The sequence below is a fragment of the Gopherus flavomarginatus genome, chromosome 8 (genome assembly GCF_025201925.1).
Source record: "Gopherus flavomarginatus isolate rGopFla2 chromosome 8, rGopFla2.mat.asm, whole genome shotgun sequence".
In the NCBI taxonomy this organism is placed as follows: Eukaryota; Metazoa; Chordata; order Testudines; family Testudinidae; genus Gopherus; species Gopherus flavomarginatus.
Window position 1 is genome coordinate 41,472,635 of NC_066624.1, and position 17,453 is coordinate 41,490,087.

The 17,453-nt window shown below is 40.4% G+C and overlaps 1 protein-coding gene and 1 long non-coding RNA gene across 5 annotated transcripts in view; one reads left to right on the plus strand and one right to left on the minus strand.

Annotated features, from left to right (window-relative positions):
- Positions 1-17,453, minus strand: part of LOC127056468 (H(+)/Cl(-) exchange transporter 5) — an 87,852-nt gene that overhangs the window by 35,859 nt on the left and 34,540 nt on the right. For 2 of the 3 annotated variants that reach the window (XM_050964322.1, XM_050964321.1), the window contains one exon: positions 5,719-5,871. In XM_050964322.1, coding sequence (XP_050820279.1) covers positions 5,719-5,854 — 136 coding nt within the window. In that variant the 5' untranslated portion in view covers positions 5,855-5,871. Of the gene's footprint in view, positions 1-5,718; positions 5,872-12,058; positions 12,542-17,453 lie in introns of those variants that run through there. The other variant, XM_050964320.1, reaches the window with a different exon arrangement.
- Positions 9,398-17,453, plus strand: part of LOC127056500 (uncharacterized) — a 29,514-nt gene continuing 21,458 nt past the window's right edge. For both annotated transcript variants that reach the window (XR_007775828.1, XR_007775829.1), the window contains exon 1: positions 9,398-9,640. This is a non-coding gene — a long non-coding RNA (uncharacterized LOC127056500). The remainder of the gene's footprint in view (positions 9,641-17,453) is intronic.

Consider the following 17,453-nt stretch of genomic DNA (forward strand, 5'->3'; position numbering starts at 1 on the left):
TTCCCCGTGAAGCTCTGGTACCAGCCACTGCTGTAGATAGGATACTGGGCAAGAATGTGTGATCTGGTCCAATATGGTAGCTCTCATGTTCTTCCTACTATAAGATTCTCAATAAAATGGTAAGTTAACAACACTATGATTTTATCATGCTGAAGAACTTGTCTACCATCAAACATGCAGTCAGTGCAGACTGGATTCCATGAATTAAAAAATGATCGTTTATTTAATAGGGAAGACGTGCCCAACAGTGAGTTTCTTTCAGTGGGAAGAGTGAGGAAATCAAGATCTAGATTATCTGACAGGTATAACAAAAAGCAGAACAAAGTGAGGTATTTCTGCTGCTGCCTGAAGATGGCCCTGTTACTAAACAGCTTTTCTGTATCTACTGTAAAGCTTATTTTTATGTACATTATCAAAATATCATAAGATTTCTCACCACACCCTTTGGGCCTGTCTACACAAAAACAACTTTTAGTTTGCAACAGGATGGGATTTAAATCCACCTCACATTAGCCTGCCATGCACTAAGTGTCCACCTGGACTATTCTTCCTTGCATTAAAAGTTCCATCATGTACTTTAATGTGGTTTCCTGCCCAGCTCTAGAAGGGACATTAGCCAAGAAAAATTCCAAGAAGTTTGGCCATACTGCTGTTTGTGTACCCAGACAGCTGCTCCATGGACTGGCCTTTTTTTTTTTTTTTTTTTAATTAAGAGATCAAAGAACACCACAAAATTTATCCACTTCCCCCTGTGTTGCCGTACATTGCTATATGGGGGATGCACAATGGGCAAAATGAGTTGAGGAAAGTACCAGCACATAGAGAAAACACCAGATACTGCTCAACCTGAGACACAGGGAAGGAAAAGAAAAGGCTTGCTAAGGAAAACATTTTGGGAACATTAAAGGACATTTTAAAGTTAATCCCAAGCTCTAAGCAAATACAGGTCTCAGTGACACCCTCTTTAAAGTGTTTCCATTAACCATCTATGGATCTCTTGTGTGGTTTTCCGCCCAGTCGTGGTTTGTGTACAAGCCAACTCCTTTAAGTGGAAAAAACAACAGAGTTACAGCTGACCATCTCCATCAGGGTGCAGGAAAACAAGGGGGAAAAAAGCTGCTCAGAATACTAATGCATCTCAAGCATTACAATATTTGTATTCCCTCTACCTTCCTTTTTCTAATTGGACCCAGCTGGACAGAATATAATTAGCCCACTGAGAGACACTAAATTAGCTCTGCAAGAGGTAGTTAAAAAAAAAAGTGTTATTCATTTTTTAAATCTGCTGAAATCCAAGCATAGACATAGATCGAACAGCACCAAGATATAGGAAAGAAGCAGTGTTTACAAGTCCATTGGCAAATCATGCTGGTTTGTAAAATGTTAATAATCAGTTAAAGGTACCTATAAAGCCATTGCCAACCTCAAAAGATTTTATATTTTAAAATTCTGTATGTTACCAAAAGCGCATCTAGTATACTCCTTAAAGCAAATTTGATAGCCTAAGTTTTTATTCCATATCATTTTTGATGCATTTGAAAACTGACATGTCTGATAGTCTGATTCTCAAAAATAAGACAGTTACTGTATAGTGAGATATTATAGTTCTACACCAGAGGATGAGATGAAGTCTATGCTGCATGATAAGTGTGCATATCCACCTTGAAGGACAGTAACATTAGACAGATGGTTCTGAACTACAAGTTAGGCCTGATCTACATAGAAAAAATTATATTGGCATAGCTACATCAGTAAAGGGTGTGGAAAAACCCCCCCGCATCCCTGACCCACAGCTATTCCAACAAAATCCCCCGTGTAGACACAGCTATGTTGACAGAAGCCCTCAGCCTTCATCTGGGGAGGGGGTGTTCCAACACCAACAGAAAAAAACTGTTGGTAGGTTGTGTCTACACTATGGAGCTATGCCAACATAAGTATTCCATTATAGTCCTCATAATATAGACATATAGTCATGGATTCACGAATAGCACAAAAGACATGAGGCCTAGTTCACAGATTTATAGTTTCTAAGATCAGAAGAGACCACTGTGATTATCTAGTCTGAATTCCTGTATTACAAACACCATAAAACCTTCCCAAAATAATTCCTAGAGCAGATCTTTTAGAAACACATCCAATCTCGATTTAAAAATCGCCACTGGTAGAAAAATCCACCACGACCCTTGATGAATTGTTCTGATGGTTAATTATTCTCACTGTTAAAAATGTGCCTTATTTCCAGTCTGAATTTGCTTAGCTTCAACTTCCAGACATTGGATCATGTTAGACCTTTCTGTTAGAGTGAAGAGCCCACTATTAAATATTTGTTCCCCATGTAGAAACTTATAGACTGGTCAAGTCACCCCTTAACCTTCTCTTTGTTAAGCTAAATAGATGGAGCACTGTGAGTCTATCACTATAAGGCAGGTTTTCTAACATTCTTGAGGCTCTTCTCTGAATCCTCTCCGATTTATCAATCTCCTTCCTGAACTGTGGACACCAGACCTAGCTGGGGACCCTAGATCAACGATTCCCAAAGTGGGGGAGGTGGCACCCGTGAGGGGTTGGGACACTGCAAACATGTTTCAGAAGGGTTGCAGACACCCTCCTTCCTCCCCCACACAGGGTTGTGGAGTTAACGATCTACTCATGTTTTCACACAACGTAGTAATGCTTGCCTGAATTTGCTCCACTCATCTGAATACAGGCCCTGCATGATCCAACTTTAGATCAAAACCAAAAGAATTCTTCCTTGAGGATGAGGCAAACTGGAGGGAGATTATTTGAAACCCCTTTGTTGAGCCACACTGCCACCAGATGTGCACGCTGTATTGACTCACTTGTCTTGCAAGGACTCATAGGAGGTACAGTTTGAAAGGGAAGACATCAATCAGTTTTGGAACTTTGTGAAATGTGAATCTCCATCATTTATTCATAGGCTCAAAGAGTAATACTTCTGTTTGCTTCCTGTTTTCAGTGTTTTAAGAACTGCTGCATTAAAAACCAAGCACCACCACCGCAGAATGTTGAGAACTAGCTACTTGTGTCTGACAACCTTCATGGTGCATTTACAACTGATTTGCAACTTCTCAGATTCATGCATCTTATCATTAACAAGAATACAAAAAGTTATTATACTTAATAAAAACTGATGTATCTTTTGAATGAAAATGTACACAAATGCACATTTTTGTGTATGTTAGCAATATGCAGAACAAAAAATCTTGTCTAGTGATTGTAAGCAGCGTGCCATAGTGAATACAGCACTGGACTGGGTTTCATGAGACCCGGATTCTATCCTTTACTCTGCCACACATCTACTGAGTGACCGTGGGTAAGTTACTTGCCCTCTGTGCCTCAGTTTCCCCATCTATAAAATGAGTAACAATATTGACCTCCTTTGTAAAACATTTTAAGATCTACTGATAAAGAGTGCTATATAAGAGCTAAGTATTTATTTGTGGGGTAAGGAACTGGGGATTGAGGATTCCAGAACAAGATTGAAAATATGGAAAATATAATGCCATCATATAAATCAAAACTACACTTTCTACTGGAATTCTATTCTGATCACTCCAAGGATATAGCAGAATTAGGAAAGATTCAGAGAAGTGACAAGAATGATTAGAGAGACACATTTATATGAAGAGTGCTTGAAAGAAACTGGCATTATTTACCTTAGTAAGGAGATAAGAGGAGCCATGATAAAAGTAAATAAAATAATGGATGGCACAGAGGTAGTGCATCAGACACTTTCTATTCTTCCAGTCTTGCAACAAAAATGAAGGGGGCATTCAATGAAACTAAAGATGGAAAATTCAAAACAAAATGGACTACTTTTTCACACAATCCCTGGACTGTGAACTCATTGCCACTCTACGTTAGAGACAAAGAATTTAGCAAGATTTAAATATTCAGTCCATCTTTTTATGGAAAACCAGAGTATCCAGAGTTATAGATAATACAAGTTTTGGAATGAATGAAACATCTCATGCCTCAGGAGTTTAACTCTATTAAGGATGACATTGAAATCTTCATAGGGCAGATTATGCCACATCTGCCTACTGTGGGATTTTTAAACCTTCCTCTGAAACATCTGATGCTGGCCAATGTTGGAGATAAGGTATTGGCTTGACAGTCCCTGGATCTAATCTAGTATGGCAATTCTTGGGTTCCCATGGGAGGGGATAAAGGAAAATATTGATGGTCTAAAAGGAAGATGTGGCTGGAAAAGTTTGAAAGTCACTAATCTAGACAACTATCTAGTTAGTATCAGTATGGTCCCCACAGTTGTATTCGAGTCCTTTCTTCAGCCCAGTTTTAAAGGACATCAGCAACAGGGATGGCACAAGCTAACAGATTTCCCTGTTCAGATATTTTCTGAATAACTTAAATTCTCCTTGGCTCAGTCTCCTTACTCTTACTTACATCCCACTCAACTATCCTGAACAATTTCTCTCCCTCCCTGCCATTTTGCCCCTTAAATACTTTAGACCATTATACCCTATTTCCTTTAGCTTTTGATCAGCCAAGATATATAGAATTAGATCTTTCAAGTCTCTTTGTCCACTTTATCATTTTTGTGGCTTTTCTCTAAATCCCCTCCAATTTGTGCACATCTTTTTGGTATGAGGTCCCAAGAGAATATTCTAAGTGCTCTCTCTAACAAGTCCTCTATAGACAGGGTCCCTCTCCTCCTTGTTCTTTATTCTGCATTCTATAAATTAATGAACCTCGAAACACCTTTATCTCTTTGCTTTACTGAAGTGACTGCACTGTAGCAATGCAGACTACTGTTTCAATGAGTCACTTTACCCTGGGTGAAAGGTACGTTGTACTTATCAGTTGAACAAGAAGAGGGGAAGTTTCCAATTTTCAACATCTAAAAAAAACAGTAAACCAGAGCAGATGGCTTTGCTGAGATTGAAGAGCACCTCAACTAATAGCTGCATTATAAAGAAGGGCAGCCAAGATCTTTGGATGGGTGCCGAACATTTTGAGTAATAGAGCTTCTGGGCCATAACTGTCCCAGGGATCATGTTTGCTTTCACTCATACACCAGGCTGCCTCAAGCCACTGATTAATTGCTTGCTTGCCCCCGGTGATATGTGAAGTGCCCAGAAAGGACTGTGGGGAGGAAAAACAAGTCCTTGAAGACACAGAAAAGAGTGCAGGCTAATTTATTGTATATACTAAAAGATCACACAAACAGAAATATATTGAGAAGAGAAAATACTTTCCCTGTATGACAATTCACTAAACGTGTACAGCCAGGATTAGATAGTTTACTGTGATGGGGAGGAGCCCTGGCTTCTCTCCTACAAATAGTCACTAATCTACCTTCTGTAGTCTCTCTTACCTTCTCTTTTAAAGAAACACACGGCTACTTTGTGCTGCATCCAAGTCCTAATTCAATCACTGTTTACTTATAGTTACAGAAGTCAATAGAAGCAGGTGAGTGCACACTTGGCTGCTATATGGTACTACAGCAGCCTGTACAGAAAGCCACCCCGGTGAAAATAGTGCAGTGTAGAGAATTGTGTTGAGGTCACAATAGGAGTGACACAGCAAAGCATACAGCCCTTACACCACAATCTGGCCACTCCATTGAGAAACTGGCTCTTGCTACAGTCACATGAAGTAGTACACATTAAGCTGAAATCTACATAAATATTTTAGTGATGATGAATTTAATGGAGATGGCAACATGAGCATTACCTCCCAACATCTCTCTATCCAGCGGGGGATCATCATCTGTGATGGAGAAATCCAGAGCACTTCCTGCTATCTCCACCATGTCTTCATCACTGGTGCTGCTCTGGAAACTCCCTCGTCGAAAGCCTTTATTATTCATGGCTACAGCCTCTGAACCTAGAATGGAAGGGAAAACAAAGATAGTTTCATAGTATAAGGTTGAAGACACCAATGTGTACACCTATGTTCCACAGTAATAGATGCCTGGCTATGTGCTAATCCAGTCTGACTAGGTGAATGGAATAAAATAGTAGACCTGGTATCCTACATACAGGAAGAGATTATTTTTTCAATATGGCAAACCTACATGAAGTATGACAGCTGCCCAGGGATCTGACTGGATTTTCCACATTTACAAGCTGTTGTTCCTGTGATATATTTCATGCTATCACATGGGCCAGAAACAGTGATTTAGTTACATGAAATAAGACGACAGCATTTCAAAGAGTTACCTGCAGGGTGCATAAAAATCACTGATTTTTTTAAAAACTGGATTTAAATCTCTTTACAAGTGAATGTATTTAATATTAAATTTGAAATAACCACCTATTAAAGCCTAAAACTTACTATCATCTATTAATTAAATTAAAAGCAATATTCAAGCACTACAAGTCTGCTGCCAAAGTTCAAAAGAAAGTCAAACCAATGAACTCGTGGAAGTCACTGGCTAGGAACCAGAGTTTTGTAAACTGCTAAATCAACTTTTGACAACAATACTCCTTTGTGCAGGTGCAGAGACAATATTTTCTTCATTTTAGTTTGACTAGTTCAGTTCAATGACTGGGTCTCAAAATTGAGAAACAGATTGGGAGCTGAAAAAGCAGGAACGCTTGTTTTTCTTTTCCACTCTACGAAGAAAAATGAGATGTGAGTGGATGAGACCTACTCATTCTAAAATTTTAAAGGACTCAGTGACCATAAACAATAAGTTCAATTCACTAACCGTTAACATTTCTGTTTAATAAACAAAACATGTTGATAGAAATAAGTTTATGTACCTAGTACATTTGAGGTAGCTTTATTTTAGCTACTAAAAACAAATTTGAAAATGTTATTGCGCATTTTGAATTGAATTTCAGTTACCATCCAAATGTAGCATGAGGAATGAGTAAAAAAAAAAAAAATGATTTAGTAATGTTGTGATGCGTCATTCATTTTCTAACCCAAAATGAACAAAATCAGAATCTGAATAAATGTATGTTAAACTATTATGTAGCTTTAAATAAATGTGCACAGATATAATGTACACTCCTAGTTAGCAAAGAACCAAATTTAATGTAAAGGCCATATTCGCTTACATGTCAACATGTTTTAATCAAACAAAGACTAAGCCTCTTTAGAAAATCAACAAAATAGCACAAATGCAAAACAAGATTGATTTAAATTAACAACTGATTTTAATTCATCCTGGTTACTTGTAGAGATGCCATGAAAGTGTAATAATAAAATGCTCATGTTTTTAAAATGGATTTTGAAAACCACACACAACCCAAACTCAGAGGAAACCAGCTTCAACAACAGAAATCAAGATACACCGCTACCTCAATATAAAGCCACCTGATATAACATAAATTTGGATATAACGTGGTAAAGCAGTGCTCCGGGGGGGGCGGGGCTGTCCGGTGGATCAAAGCAAGTTCAGTATAACATGGTTTCACCTACAACATAGTAAGATTTTTTGGCTCCCAAGGACAGCGTTATATCAAGTAGGGGCAGCTCCAGGCACTAGCACGCCAAGCGCATGCCTGGGGCGGCGAGTCATGGGGGACGCTCTGCCGGTTGCCACAAGAGCGGCAGGCAGGTTGCCTTCGGCAGCATGCCTTCGGAGGGTCCACTAGTCCCACGGCTTTGGCGGACCTCCTGCAGGCGTGCCGCTGAATCTGCGGGACCCGGGACCTCCTGCAGGCAAGCCTGCCTGCCGTGCTTGGGGCGGCAAAATACCTAGAGCTGCCCCTGATATCAAGGTAGAGGTGTATTATGAACATGCATCTAACTCAAGAAACTACAGCCACCCAGTGCTCTACATAACATCAAAATTCAATATTAAATTCCCCTAAAGTCATGAGTTCAAATCCTGAAGTAGGTGGGGTTAAAACCCACCTACAGTCATGTAGGGGGATTTAAAAGGCAATGCATGAAGTACACAACAGACCAGAGAAGGATTTTAAGAAGTCTGGCAAGCAGTCATGTCAGAAAGGTTTTTAATCCAGGCTACAGAGCTGGTATACAGAAAAAAAAATTATATATATATTTTTCAAACAGCCAAACGTCTTTGAACTAGCTCTAGAATTTCTGTATTGCCCATAATCATTTACAGAATCCTAAACCCTTCACTTCACCTTAATCAGACAGCTCAGTAGCAGAAGTTAATACATTGTGTATTTCATTTTCAAAGTTCTGGCTAGGGTAACAAGGAACATTTGCACTGTAACTCAGAAGCCACACATGGTGGCTGAACGTTCCCAAGCAAAAAGGAGTTAAACCACTACTGTTATCAGTGGGTGAAACACCTTAGTCTGGTGTTTCCAGACGGGGAAGACAGCAAAGAAATTGATTTGCCACTAATTTTCCTGAATAAACTCTGTCTTCACCTTCCTAGAGAGTAATCTTTTTGTAAAAGGAGAATAATGTAACATGTTGCTCATTAGTCCCTCTAACACGAAAAACAGACGTTGAGTTTTTCTTCTCTTAAGTGTTTGGATTTACAACACTGGATTCTTTCTTCCATTGTGAATCCTTCATGCTGCTCCAGCTGCATAAAGGTGTTGTAAGCCCAGCAGAAATGGCACAAATAAGTACATGCTAGAAGGCGATTCCCCTTGCGAATGCTGGCAGAATGGCACTACTGCACCCTTTGCTGAGTTTGCCTGTCCCTGCAGCCTGTCTGCCACATGACCAGATACGCAGCTCAGCCTTGTTTTTGGAAAAAGAGCACTTCCAAACAGCATGAATTATGCTCTGCAAAAGCATTTCCTACTGCTAAGGAAAACAATCCTGGCATTGCAAAATAAGATGACAAACAACTTCTCTCAGAAAAATACTCCTAAAATCACAGTACACTGGTTAGCCTTTAAACTGTGTTTAAACTTTAAACACATTAAACTGATGCAGAGCGCAAGAGAAAAGAAAATGCTATGGGTACATTCGCTTTAGTTGAACACAATGTTCAGTACAGCTAGTAAAAGCAGCTGTACTCTAACCCTAACCTAACGCACAGAGTGCCTTTATATTCATAGCCCTCTGAACACCCACACATGGAACAACTTCCAGTATTTTATATAACTTGCATAGAGGAGGTTGGCTATAAGTTTTATTTTATCCATGTAACTGAAACTGACTTGTTGAGGATTTGTGAGCCGTTGTGTGTTCTCTTTGGCCAAAAGATTTACAAGACAGTAAAATAAAGTCTAATGTTAATCAAGTGGAATCCTCTCACGGCACAGTGTTTACTTAATATATCCAAAAAGTATTTCTGATTTCCACCAGATATGGAACTCTTATTTCCTGACCGAAACTGATCGGCACTGTTGTTATTCAAGAGCTGACATGTTTCAAGCCAGTAGAGGCTGCATACAAGTGATAAGCAAAGCAATCCCTATACGTATGCCCCTTATCTCTTAGACATAAGACATCAAGAGCCTCAATTATGATGATATAAATGAGACGAACTTTAATTTAAAAAAATACATGAATTTCATGCTGGACTAATAGCCCTCTGAAAGCTGAAGTTCAATGTATTTAAAGAAAAGGAACAGCACTGACTGAAGTGTAGATGTTCCGACACATTAATCTCTGCCAGTGAGATTCATCTCTGATCTGCAGGAACCACCTCTGGGGGGAGAACATTGCAGTCTGAATAGGTCTCCAATAAGCCTGCTGGCTTGAGGTCAAAGACTCATTCTCCTAACTATCCAGGTCCCCATTTAATTAAATTTTCATTACTTGTACATGTGTTTTTTGGAGAAGTATTATTTTTAACTTCTGTTATTAAGTGTCTTATAAGTATGAAAAATGAGTATCCCAAATGGTTGGAAAACTGTTCGCAGAACATAATTATCAGTGGTTCACAATCAAGCTGGAAGGGAATATGGAGAGGGGTCCTGCAGGGATCAGCCCTGGGTCCAGTTCTGTTCAATACCTTCATCAATGATTTAGACAATGGCATAAAAAAATACACTTAAGTTTGCAGACAATACTGAGCTGGAAGGAGTTGCAAGTGCTTTATAGGATAGGATTAAAATTCAAAATGATCTGGACAAACTGGAGAAATGGTCTGATGTAAATAGGTGAAATTCAATAAGCACAAATGCAAAGTACTCCACTTAGGAAAGAACAATAAATTGCATGCATACAAAATGGGAAGTGACTGTGTAAGAAGTACTGTAGAAAGTAATCTGGGGGTTATAGTAGATCACAAGCTAAATATTGTATGAGTCAACAGCATCACATTGTTGCAAAAAAAGCAATCGTTATTCTGGGATGCATTAGCAGGAGTGTTGTAAGCAAGACACGAGATGCACTGCTAAGGTCTGAACTGGAGTAGTGTGTCCAGCTCTGGGTGTTTATATTTTAGAAAAAAGATGTGGAGAAACTCCAGAGGAAGCAACAGAAATGATTAACGGTCTAGAAAACATGCCCTATGAGGGAAGTTTTAAAAAATTGGGTTTGTTTAGTCTGGAGAAGACAAGACTTGGGGAGTGGGGGGATCTGATAACAGTTTTCAAGTTAAGTAAAAAGTTTTGTTACAAGGAGAAGGGTGAAAAATTTTTCTCCTTAACCTCTGAGGATAAGGCAAGAAGCAATGGGCTTAAACTGAAGCAAGGGAGGTTTAAGTTGGACAGTAGGAAAAACTTCCTAACTTTCAAGGTGGTTAAGCACTCAAACAAATTGCCTAGAGAGGCTGTGCCCTCTGTCACTGGAAGATTTTAAGAACAGTTTAGGCAAACACTTTTCAGGAATGGTCTAGTTATTACATAGTCCTACCTTGAGTGCAGGGGACTGGACTAAAAGACTTACTGAGGTCCCTTCTAGTCCTACACTTCTATGACTCTATCCCAAGTTTCTAGCCATCAAATGTAATCTCAATGTTTACTGAAAGCCTTGTGCTTCCCGAACACAAAGCAACTCGCCTTGTGTCTCAGGATGAAATCAAAAGGCCAGATGCCTCCAAAAGCAGATATGTATGTTTCTATGTTCTACCACATAGACCAAAATTGCTATTCAACAATTCTGTCTGAAACTCATACTGGGTAATTTCTGCTAATTAAATATACCTCCCAGAATATTACACTAGAAAAAGTACACTCCTTGTTCTTCTGATAGCTCTGAGAATAGCTTTGAGAGGACTTGTACTGATCTTTCAACCAAAGTCTGCAGCCTATGGATTGCTCCTCTTTTCCATCATTTTTGTTATTTAGAATTTTAGCTGCTGAACATCAATCCCTTCATCCACAAGAACTTACTTGTACCTTTTGAACAGGTATTGAACTTATGCTATAAGAGACTTGGATATGAACTTTCCTGTCTTTAGATGTGTACATGTGGCTCCTAGCTGAATTGCTCCCATTCACTGACGCTGCATAAGAAAAAACTTCCTGATAGTCCAATAATAAATGCTGCGCAACAGCCACTGTGCGTGCTGTATGGAAGCAAGTGGCTGACTTAATATTTACTATAAAATACAACTGAACGCTTCTTTCAGGGATGAATCTTGAAGTCTCCAGTTACAGAAAATACAGTAGTAAGTTGTTGAAACTAACAACCATGCTTGTTTTTTGCCTTATTTTGAGAGACTAGTCCCTCAGCAGGTGAGCAGTAAGGCTATGTCTACATTGCAAAAGACACCTGCAGCTGACCCGTGCCAACTGATGCAGGCTTGGGCTAAGGGGCTGTTTAATTATGGTGCAGATATTTGGGCTTAGGCTGCAGCCCAAGCTCTGGGACTCTCTCCCCTCGCAGGGCCCTAGAGCTCATGCTGAATCCCGAACCTGAACTTCTACACTACAATTAAACAGCCTCTTAGCCTGAATCAGATGGCAGGGGCCAGCTGTGCGTTTTTAATTGCAGTGTAGACATACCCTAAGTTTTCAAACTAAGACTCCTGGGTCCTCCAGTGCACAAAAGAAGTGTGCCACATGCTTTGTCCCTACATAATGACCTTGTGACCATACATGAATGAGAGCAGCTCTTCCTTCCCCCCTCCACAAATCCATACACCCCACAACTCCTTTAAGGCATAAGGTAGAAAATCACTGAAAGAGATACAACTTGACCTTCCCTCATGCCCCATGGTGGGCATACATACCAAGAGATTGCTGGCCTAGCCAGGGGGAAGCCATCTTCCTAGAGACTCTCCAGTCAGCCTCTTCCACCTCTTTCAGCCACAAGATGCCATTTTCTCCATATCAGTCAACCACAGTGCTGAAGCACTGGATTAAAAACCCCAGCAGATCCGCCCTTCGGGTGGCTGGAAATGACTCAGAAAATAGGAACCCTAATAACAAACGCTAGACTGAATACTGCCCAATAGGAATTTGCACTTCTAGAATTATGTTCTAGTCCTTGTGTGTCTCCATCATGATGTTAACCAGGCCCCTTTGAGTACTTTTAAGTTAGAAAACAATTCCCAGGGCTCCCAGTCTCTTTCTCCTTCCCATTTCATACTTAGTCATGTGCCAAGCGCTAAAATAAATTTGTTTCCCATCCCTACTCAACTGTTTTACTCTAACTGCCACCTCATTCTGAGGGCTGCTACTCCTCTTCTTTCTTTATCCGAATCCCAGAGCTGTTTGGTAGGAATGAGGGAAGTAACTGCCAATTCAAGCTCACACCAGTCAATCCACTTCTGTAAAAGCCAACCTTAAAGGGCCAATGCTCCAAACAAACGAGTATGTTGAAACAGATCTGTTGACTATGAACATTTCAAATGCAGCTCCCAAACACATTTTGTTCATCTGATAGAAGGTTTGGCTTTGGCTCCAGAGCTAGTACACAGAAATTATACCAGAGAAGAAAAAAGTCTTTCAAGAGAACTGAACAATTCTAATCCTGATCAGCTGCTTTCAGAGACATTCTTCTGGTGGGGAAAGGAGTGACAGTTTACCACCCGCAGATCTCTTCACTTGAAAATCCAGACAATTAGAGAGACAGTACTTTTCTTATAGTCCAAGACAATTCAAATGCAAGTTTCCAAACCAACCATCCATCAGATCACCTGACAAGCAATTCTTGATTCCCTCCCACCCCCCCAGTTTGGTTCATTCCTGAACCCTGTATTCTTCTCTTGCTCCCTCATATCAAAGCTCACACCACAAATAGTTAGAATTACTTTGAAACCCTATGCAAACACTAAGAAGGAAAATATCAACAGCACAGAAATCTGTTCTAACTGCAAATAGTTAGAAAAATTTACAATACAATCATTGGATTGTTGTGCCAATACTTACAGTACCTGGCCTGAAGCCAGCAGAGCAAAGATTTATAGCAACACATTCACACTGCTACAAACACTTGTGCTGTGGTTTCAAATACAAATTTTTTATTTTCAGAGCTGAAAACTTACTCATTACAAAAGGACCCCAAAGAATAAGCTAGTTCATCAAAATAAGTTATTTTGGACTCTTTTGTAAGCACACGTTAGAGTTTCAGATCCTTATATGCAATCTTAATTTAGATATTGCCTTTGACTTAAAAAACAAAGAAGCAATGACCCACAACAAAATTAAAGGTATATAAAAAACATTAAAATAAATTAGCCATACCTGTGATCACAGCAACTTGGTAGCTCTACATAGTTGTCACTGTTTATGATACATTCTGCCCTTGGCTCAGTTTGGGAAACAAAACTAGACTAGTATCAGAGGTGTAGCCGTGTTAGTCTGGATCAGTAAACGCAGGAAAGAGTCCTGTGGCACCTTATAGACTAACAGATCTATTGGAGCATGAGCTTTCGTGGGTGAATACCCACTTCGTCGGATGCATCCGACGAAGTGGGTATTCACCCATGAAAGCTCATGCTCCAAAACTAGACTAGTCACTTGTATTGGGGCCAATCCAAAGCCTATATAACTCAATGGGAGCTGGCATAAGTGGGCGCTGGATCAGGCCCTTTCTGTTTATAGTCAGATTCACTCCCTGGTTCTGAATTGGATGAAGCTGTTCTATGTATATTGTCAACAGTGCCGAGGGGAATGACAACAGGAAAAAGATTGATTTCTTCAAATTCAGTGACAGTTTTTAAAACAATTCTTAGAGCACCCTAAATTGCTCCTAAACTACTTCATAATCCCTTTACTTGATATATAGTTAACTCTTCCCAAAGCACTAATCAGACAAACCTTGTGCATGCAGGTTGCAGCAAGCAGTAACCGGAGAACAGTGCCTCACTGTAACTTAATTGATATTATCTAAATTAAAGCAGAGTACAAATATAATTCCAAGATACCGATCTAGTTGAGTGTCTTAAAATAATGTGGGTTACACCCTGCAGCACACACACACTACCAGACTAGTTTTATAACAAGATTGAGGGCTTGGCTACACTGGAGAGTTGCAGCGCTGGTGATGGGGTTACAGCGCTGCAACTCACTCTGTGTCCACACTTGCAAAGCACGGCCAGCGCTGCAACTCCCTGGCTGCAGCACTGGCTGTATACCTGGTCTGCTTGGGGTGTAGCGATTCCAGCACTGGTGATGCAGCGCTGCTCATCAAGTGTGGCCACCAAAAGCGCTGTTATTGGCCTCCAGGGTATTAAGAGGTATCCCACAATTCCTGTCCACAACAAACCGGAAGAATGGCTGAACTACGAGCTCCCCGGAGCTACTTACCTAAAAAACAAACACAGCTGCTCTTTGCTCCAGCAAGCGAGCGGAGGCAGGGGAATTGCTTTGGAATGTTCACAGCTGTTTGCTTGAGGAGAGAGGGGAGGAGGGAGTCCGTGCTGAGCAGCTGCTTATGTGGTCTGAAGGCTATTTAGGAGTGCATAATTTGCATTTAGTGAATAAGAGAGGTGGGGGAAGGGTCAAAAAACGTTTAAAATAATTGAAGGTAGGTGCTGTGTATCTTACAGTCCTTAGAACTTGCAAGGCAGGGAGTTGACAACAGTGTCCGCTTCAAAAACCCACTCTCTCTGTCTCCCCCATGCTCCCTGTCACACTCCGCCCCACCCCCCTCTTTTGAAAAGCACGTTGCAGCCACTTGAACGCTGGGATAGCTGCCCACAATGCACCACTCCCAACAGCGCTGCAAATGTGGCCACACTGCAGCGCTGGTAGCTGTCAGTGTGGCCACACTGCAGCACTGTCCCTACACAGCTGTACGAACACAGCTGTAACTCCCAGCACTGCACATCTCCAAGTGTAGCCATACTCTCAGACTAAGGGCTTTATGTACTGTATCACTGCCAAGTCAAACAAAAGCCTCTTAGCCTTAGGACTGACACAAGTGCTCTCTTTTGCTACTACTCTGATCATTAGAACAGATTGCACAGCAAATTCTTGTGACAGGACAGACCCCAGAATTTCCCAGAAATAAGACTATTCTTTGTGAAGCTTATCTACCACCCTCACACATACACCTCCTCAGCCAAGAGGAACTGTATTACAAATCTTCTGGTGTAGCAAAAACATGAAGATACTGTATCCTAGAGGGACAACATAGTATGAAACATTCTTAAAGGGACTCTGTCAACTTGAAATCTAGCCAGGTTCAAAATACAAGTTAAAGTCATTTCAAATACTAGACCGTCGTGGTTTTATAATCCCATTATCCCGCACTGGAAAGAGTTTTTCTCCCCTCCCCACCACTACTTTGCACACAGAGGAAATTGACTATACAGAGGAAACAGGGAAGGTTGCCGGACAGAAAGAAACTGAAAAGAGAAATGTTACTTCTAATTATAGTGCAGTATGGGCAAAAAAATCTGAAGTGATTTTTAAGACAAAACTGTCCCTTTAATAAATATGTGTTGCAATGGATTCAGTTTAAGAATAAACCAATTGACCATGGAGGTTTAGCGGTTTGTTCAACACTGGCACCATACACATTTCTCTTCTATTGTATTTTAAGTTCATAGTTACAAAGGGCATTTAACCTGCCACCCATTAGCCACCCAGATTTTCCTGTTCTGGAAAGCAGAACCACCCCTTCATCTATTAGTGTAACAAGTCTGTCTGTCCATCACATCCCTTCTTTCCATTGGGAAATTAAGGTTGCTTACTTTCAAATTCAGACGAGTGAAATGGAGTTTGGTGGCCTCTCCTGATTGAGCTCTGTCAATTGGGGAAAAGGAAGCTCTCAGCCTGGGCTCAGATACTACGAAAACCTGACTGACAGTGCTCCGAATGGTGGTAAGTCAAGTCTGAAATGTGAGGTCACCAATCTACATCTCCAAGTGGCTTCAAGCATCGTCCTGCACTTTCCACAAGGCAGCTGATTTAGCAACCCTTGGGGCTGCCCAGAGTGGACAGATAGATAGTGGAGACATAGTTACAAAAGGCAAGTATCAGTTGTGTAACCAAAATGAAGATAAAAAGTTCAATCAATTTTGTTTTGCATTTGAACAGGTTCAGTGCAAATCATTACAAACTGTGGCACTTTAAAATATATGCACGGGTCACACTGCAAAGTTTAACAGTAATTATACTAGAATACCCCAGGTCATGTTGAGAGATGTGGCTTTGTTCCATCAAGACAACACACCCCTCTGTGCTTTCCTGATCAATGCTACAAAGTGATACATGTGTATGCACGACAGCCGATCCTCATGGTTCTACAGCGTTTGAGACAGCTTTACCTCTATGTGGCTAACCTAATGTGCAAGATTTTAATGTTGTAGTATATAATAATCAGATACTTAAGCATGTGTGCCATCCCAGGGACATTAATAAGTAGGACAAATTCTACTGCACATGTGATGGACAGTGATTTCTCTATTTGCATCCTAGTTTCAGCTCCTCTTGAATAATTCATCACTGTTTCTCATAGCCTTGTGCTATTCAGCCCCAGTAGCAACAAACTTGAGCAGAAGCAACCATCACCATGAGAGCTGTTTTCATCCTCATTCGTGTTTAACAATGCTTGGCTTCTGCCTATGATTTGTATTTTTGAATAAATCCCCTTTGCTTTATTAGGTATTTGTTACGCATTAAATATGACAGAAGACTGGATCTTTAGCAGCAACATATCTTAGTGTCTTTTTTATTATTTTAATTTAACAAGACACCATACCAATTCTCCAGGTGCAGTACAGAATAAAAACACACAGGGGGGAGGGGAGTAAGGTAGAATCCAAAATCTAACTGCCCTACCAGGAATTTCCATGACTCATGTCACCCATATTGTTCAATGACTAAAAGAGGGTAATTAGAAGATACATTGAAGGGCCAAAATAGACCTTAAGCTACTTTGCAGGAGAGCACTCTAGTCTGGAGGACACAGGGAGAGGGAGAAAAGAAGAGCAGTTGCCCCAAATCTGCTTCTCATAAAGAGTAGAGCCACTCCACAGCAACTACATCCACATTAAGGATGCAATTATGTCACTAAACCTTACAAGTCAGTAGTATCAAAAGCTGCTGACTGATCATTTTTACATCTATATAGACAATTATTACTTGTATTAGCATAGTGCCTAGACCAGGGCCCCACATTTCTAGGCACTCAGACACTGATGGGAAAAAAAAGTTGCAGTCTTGTACACAGGC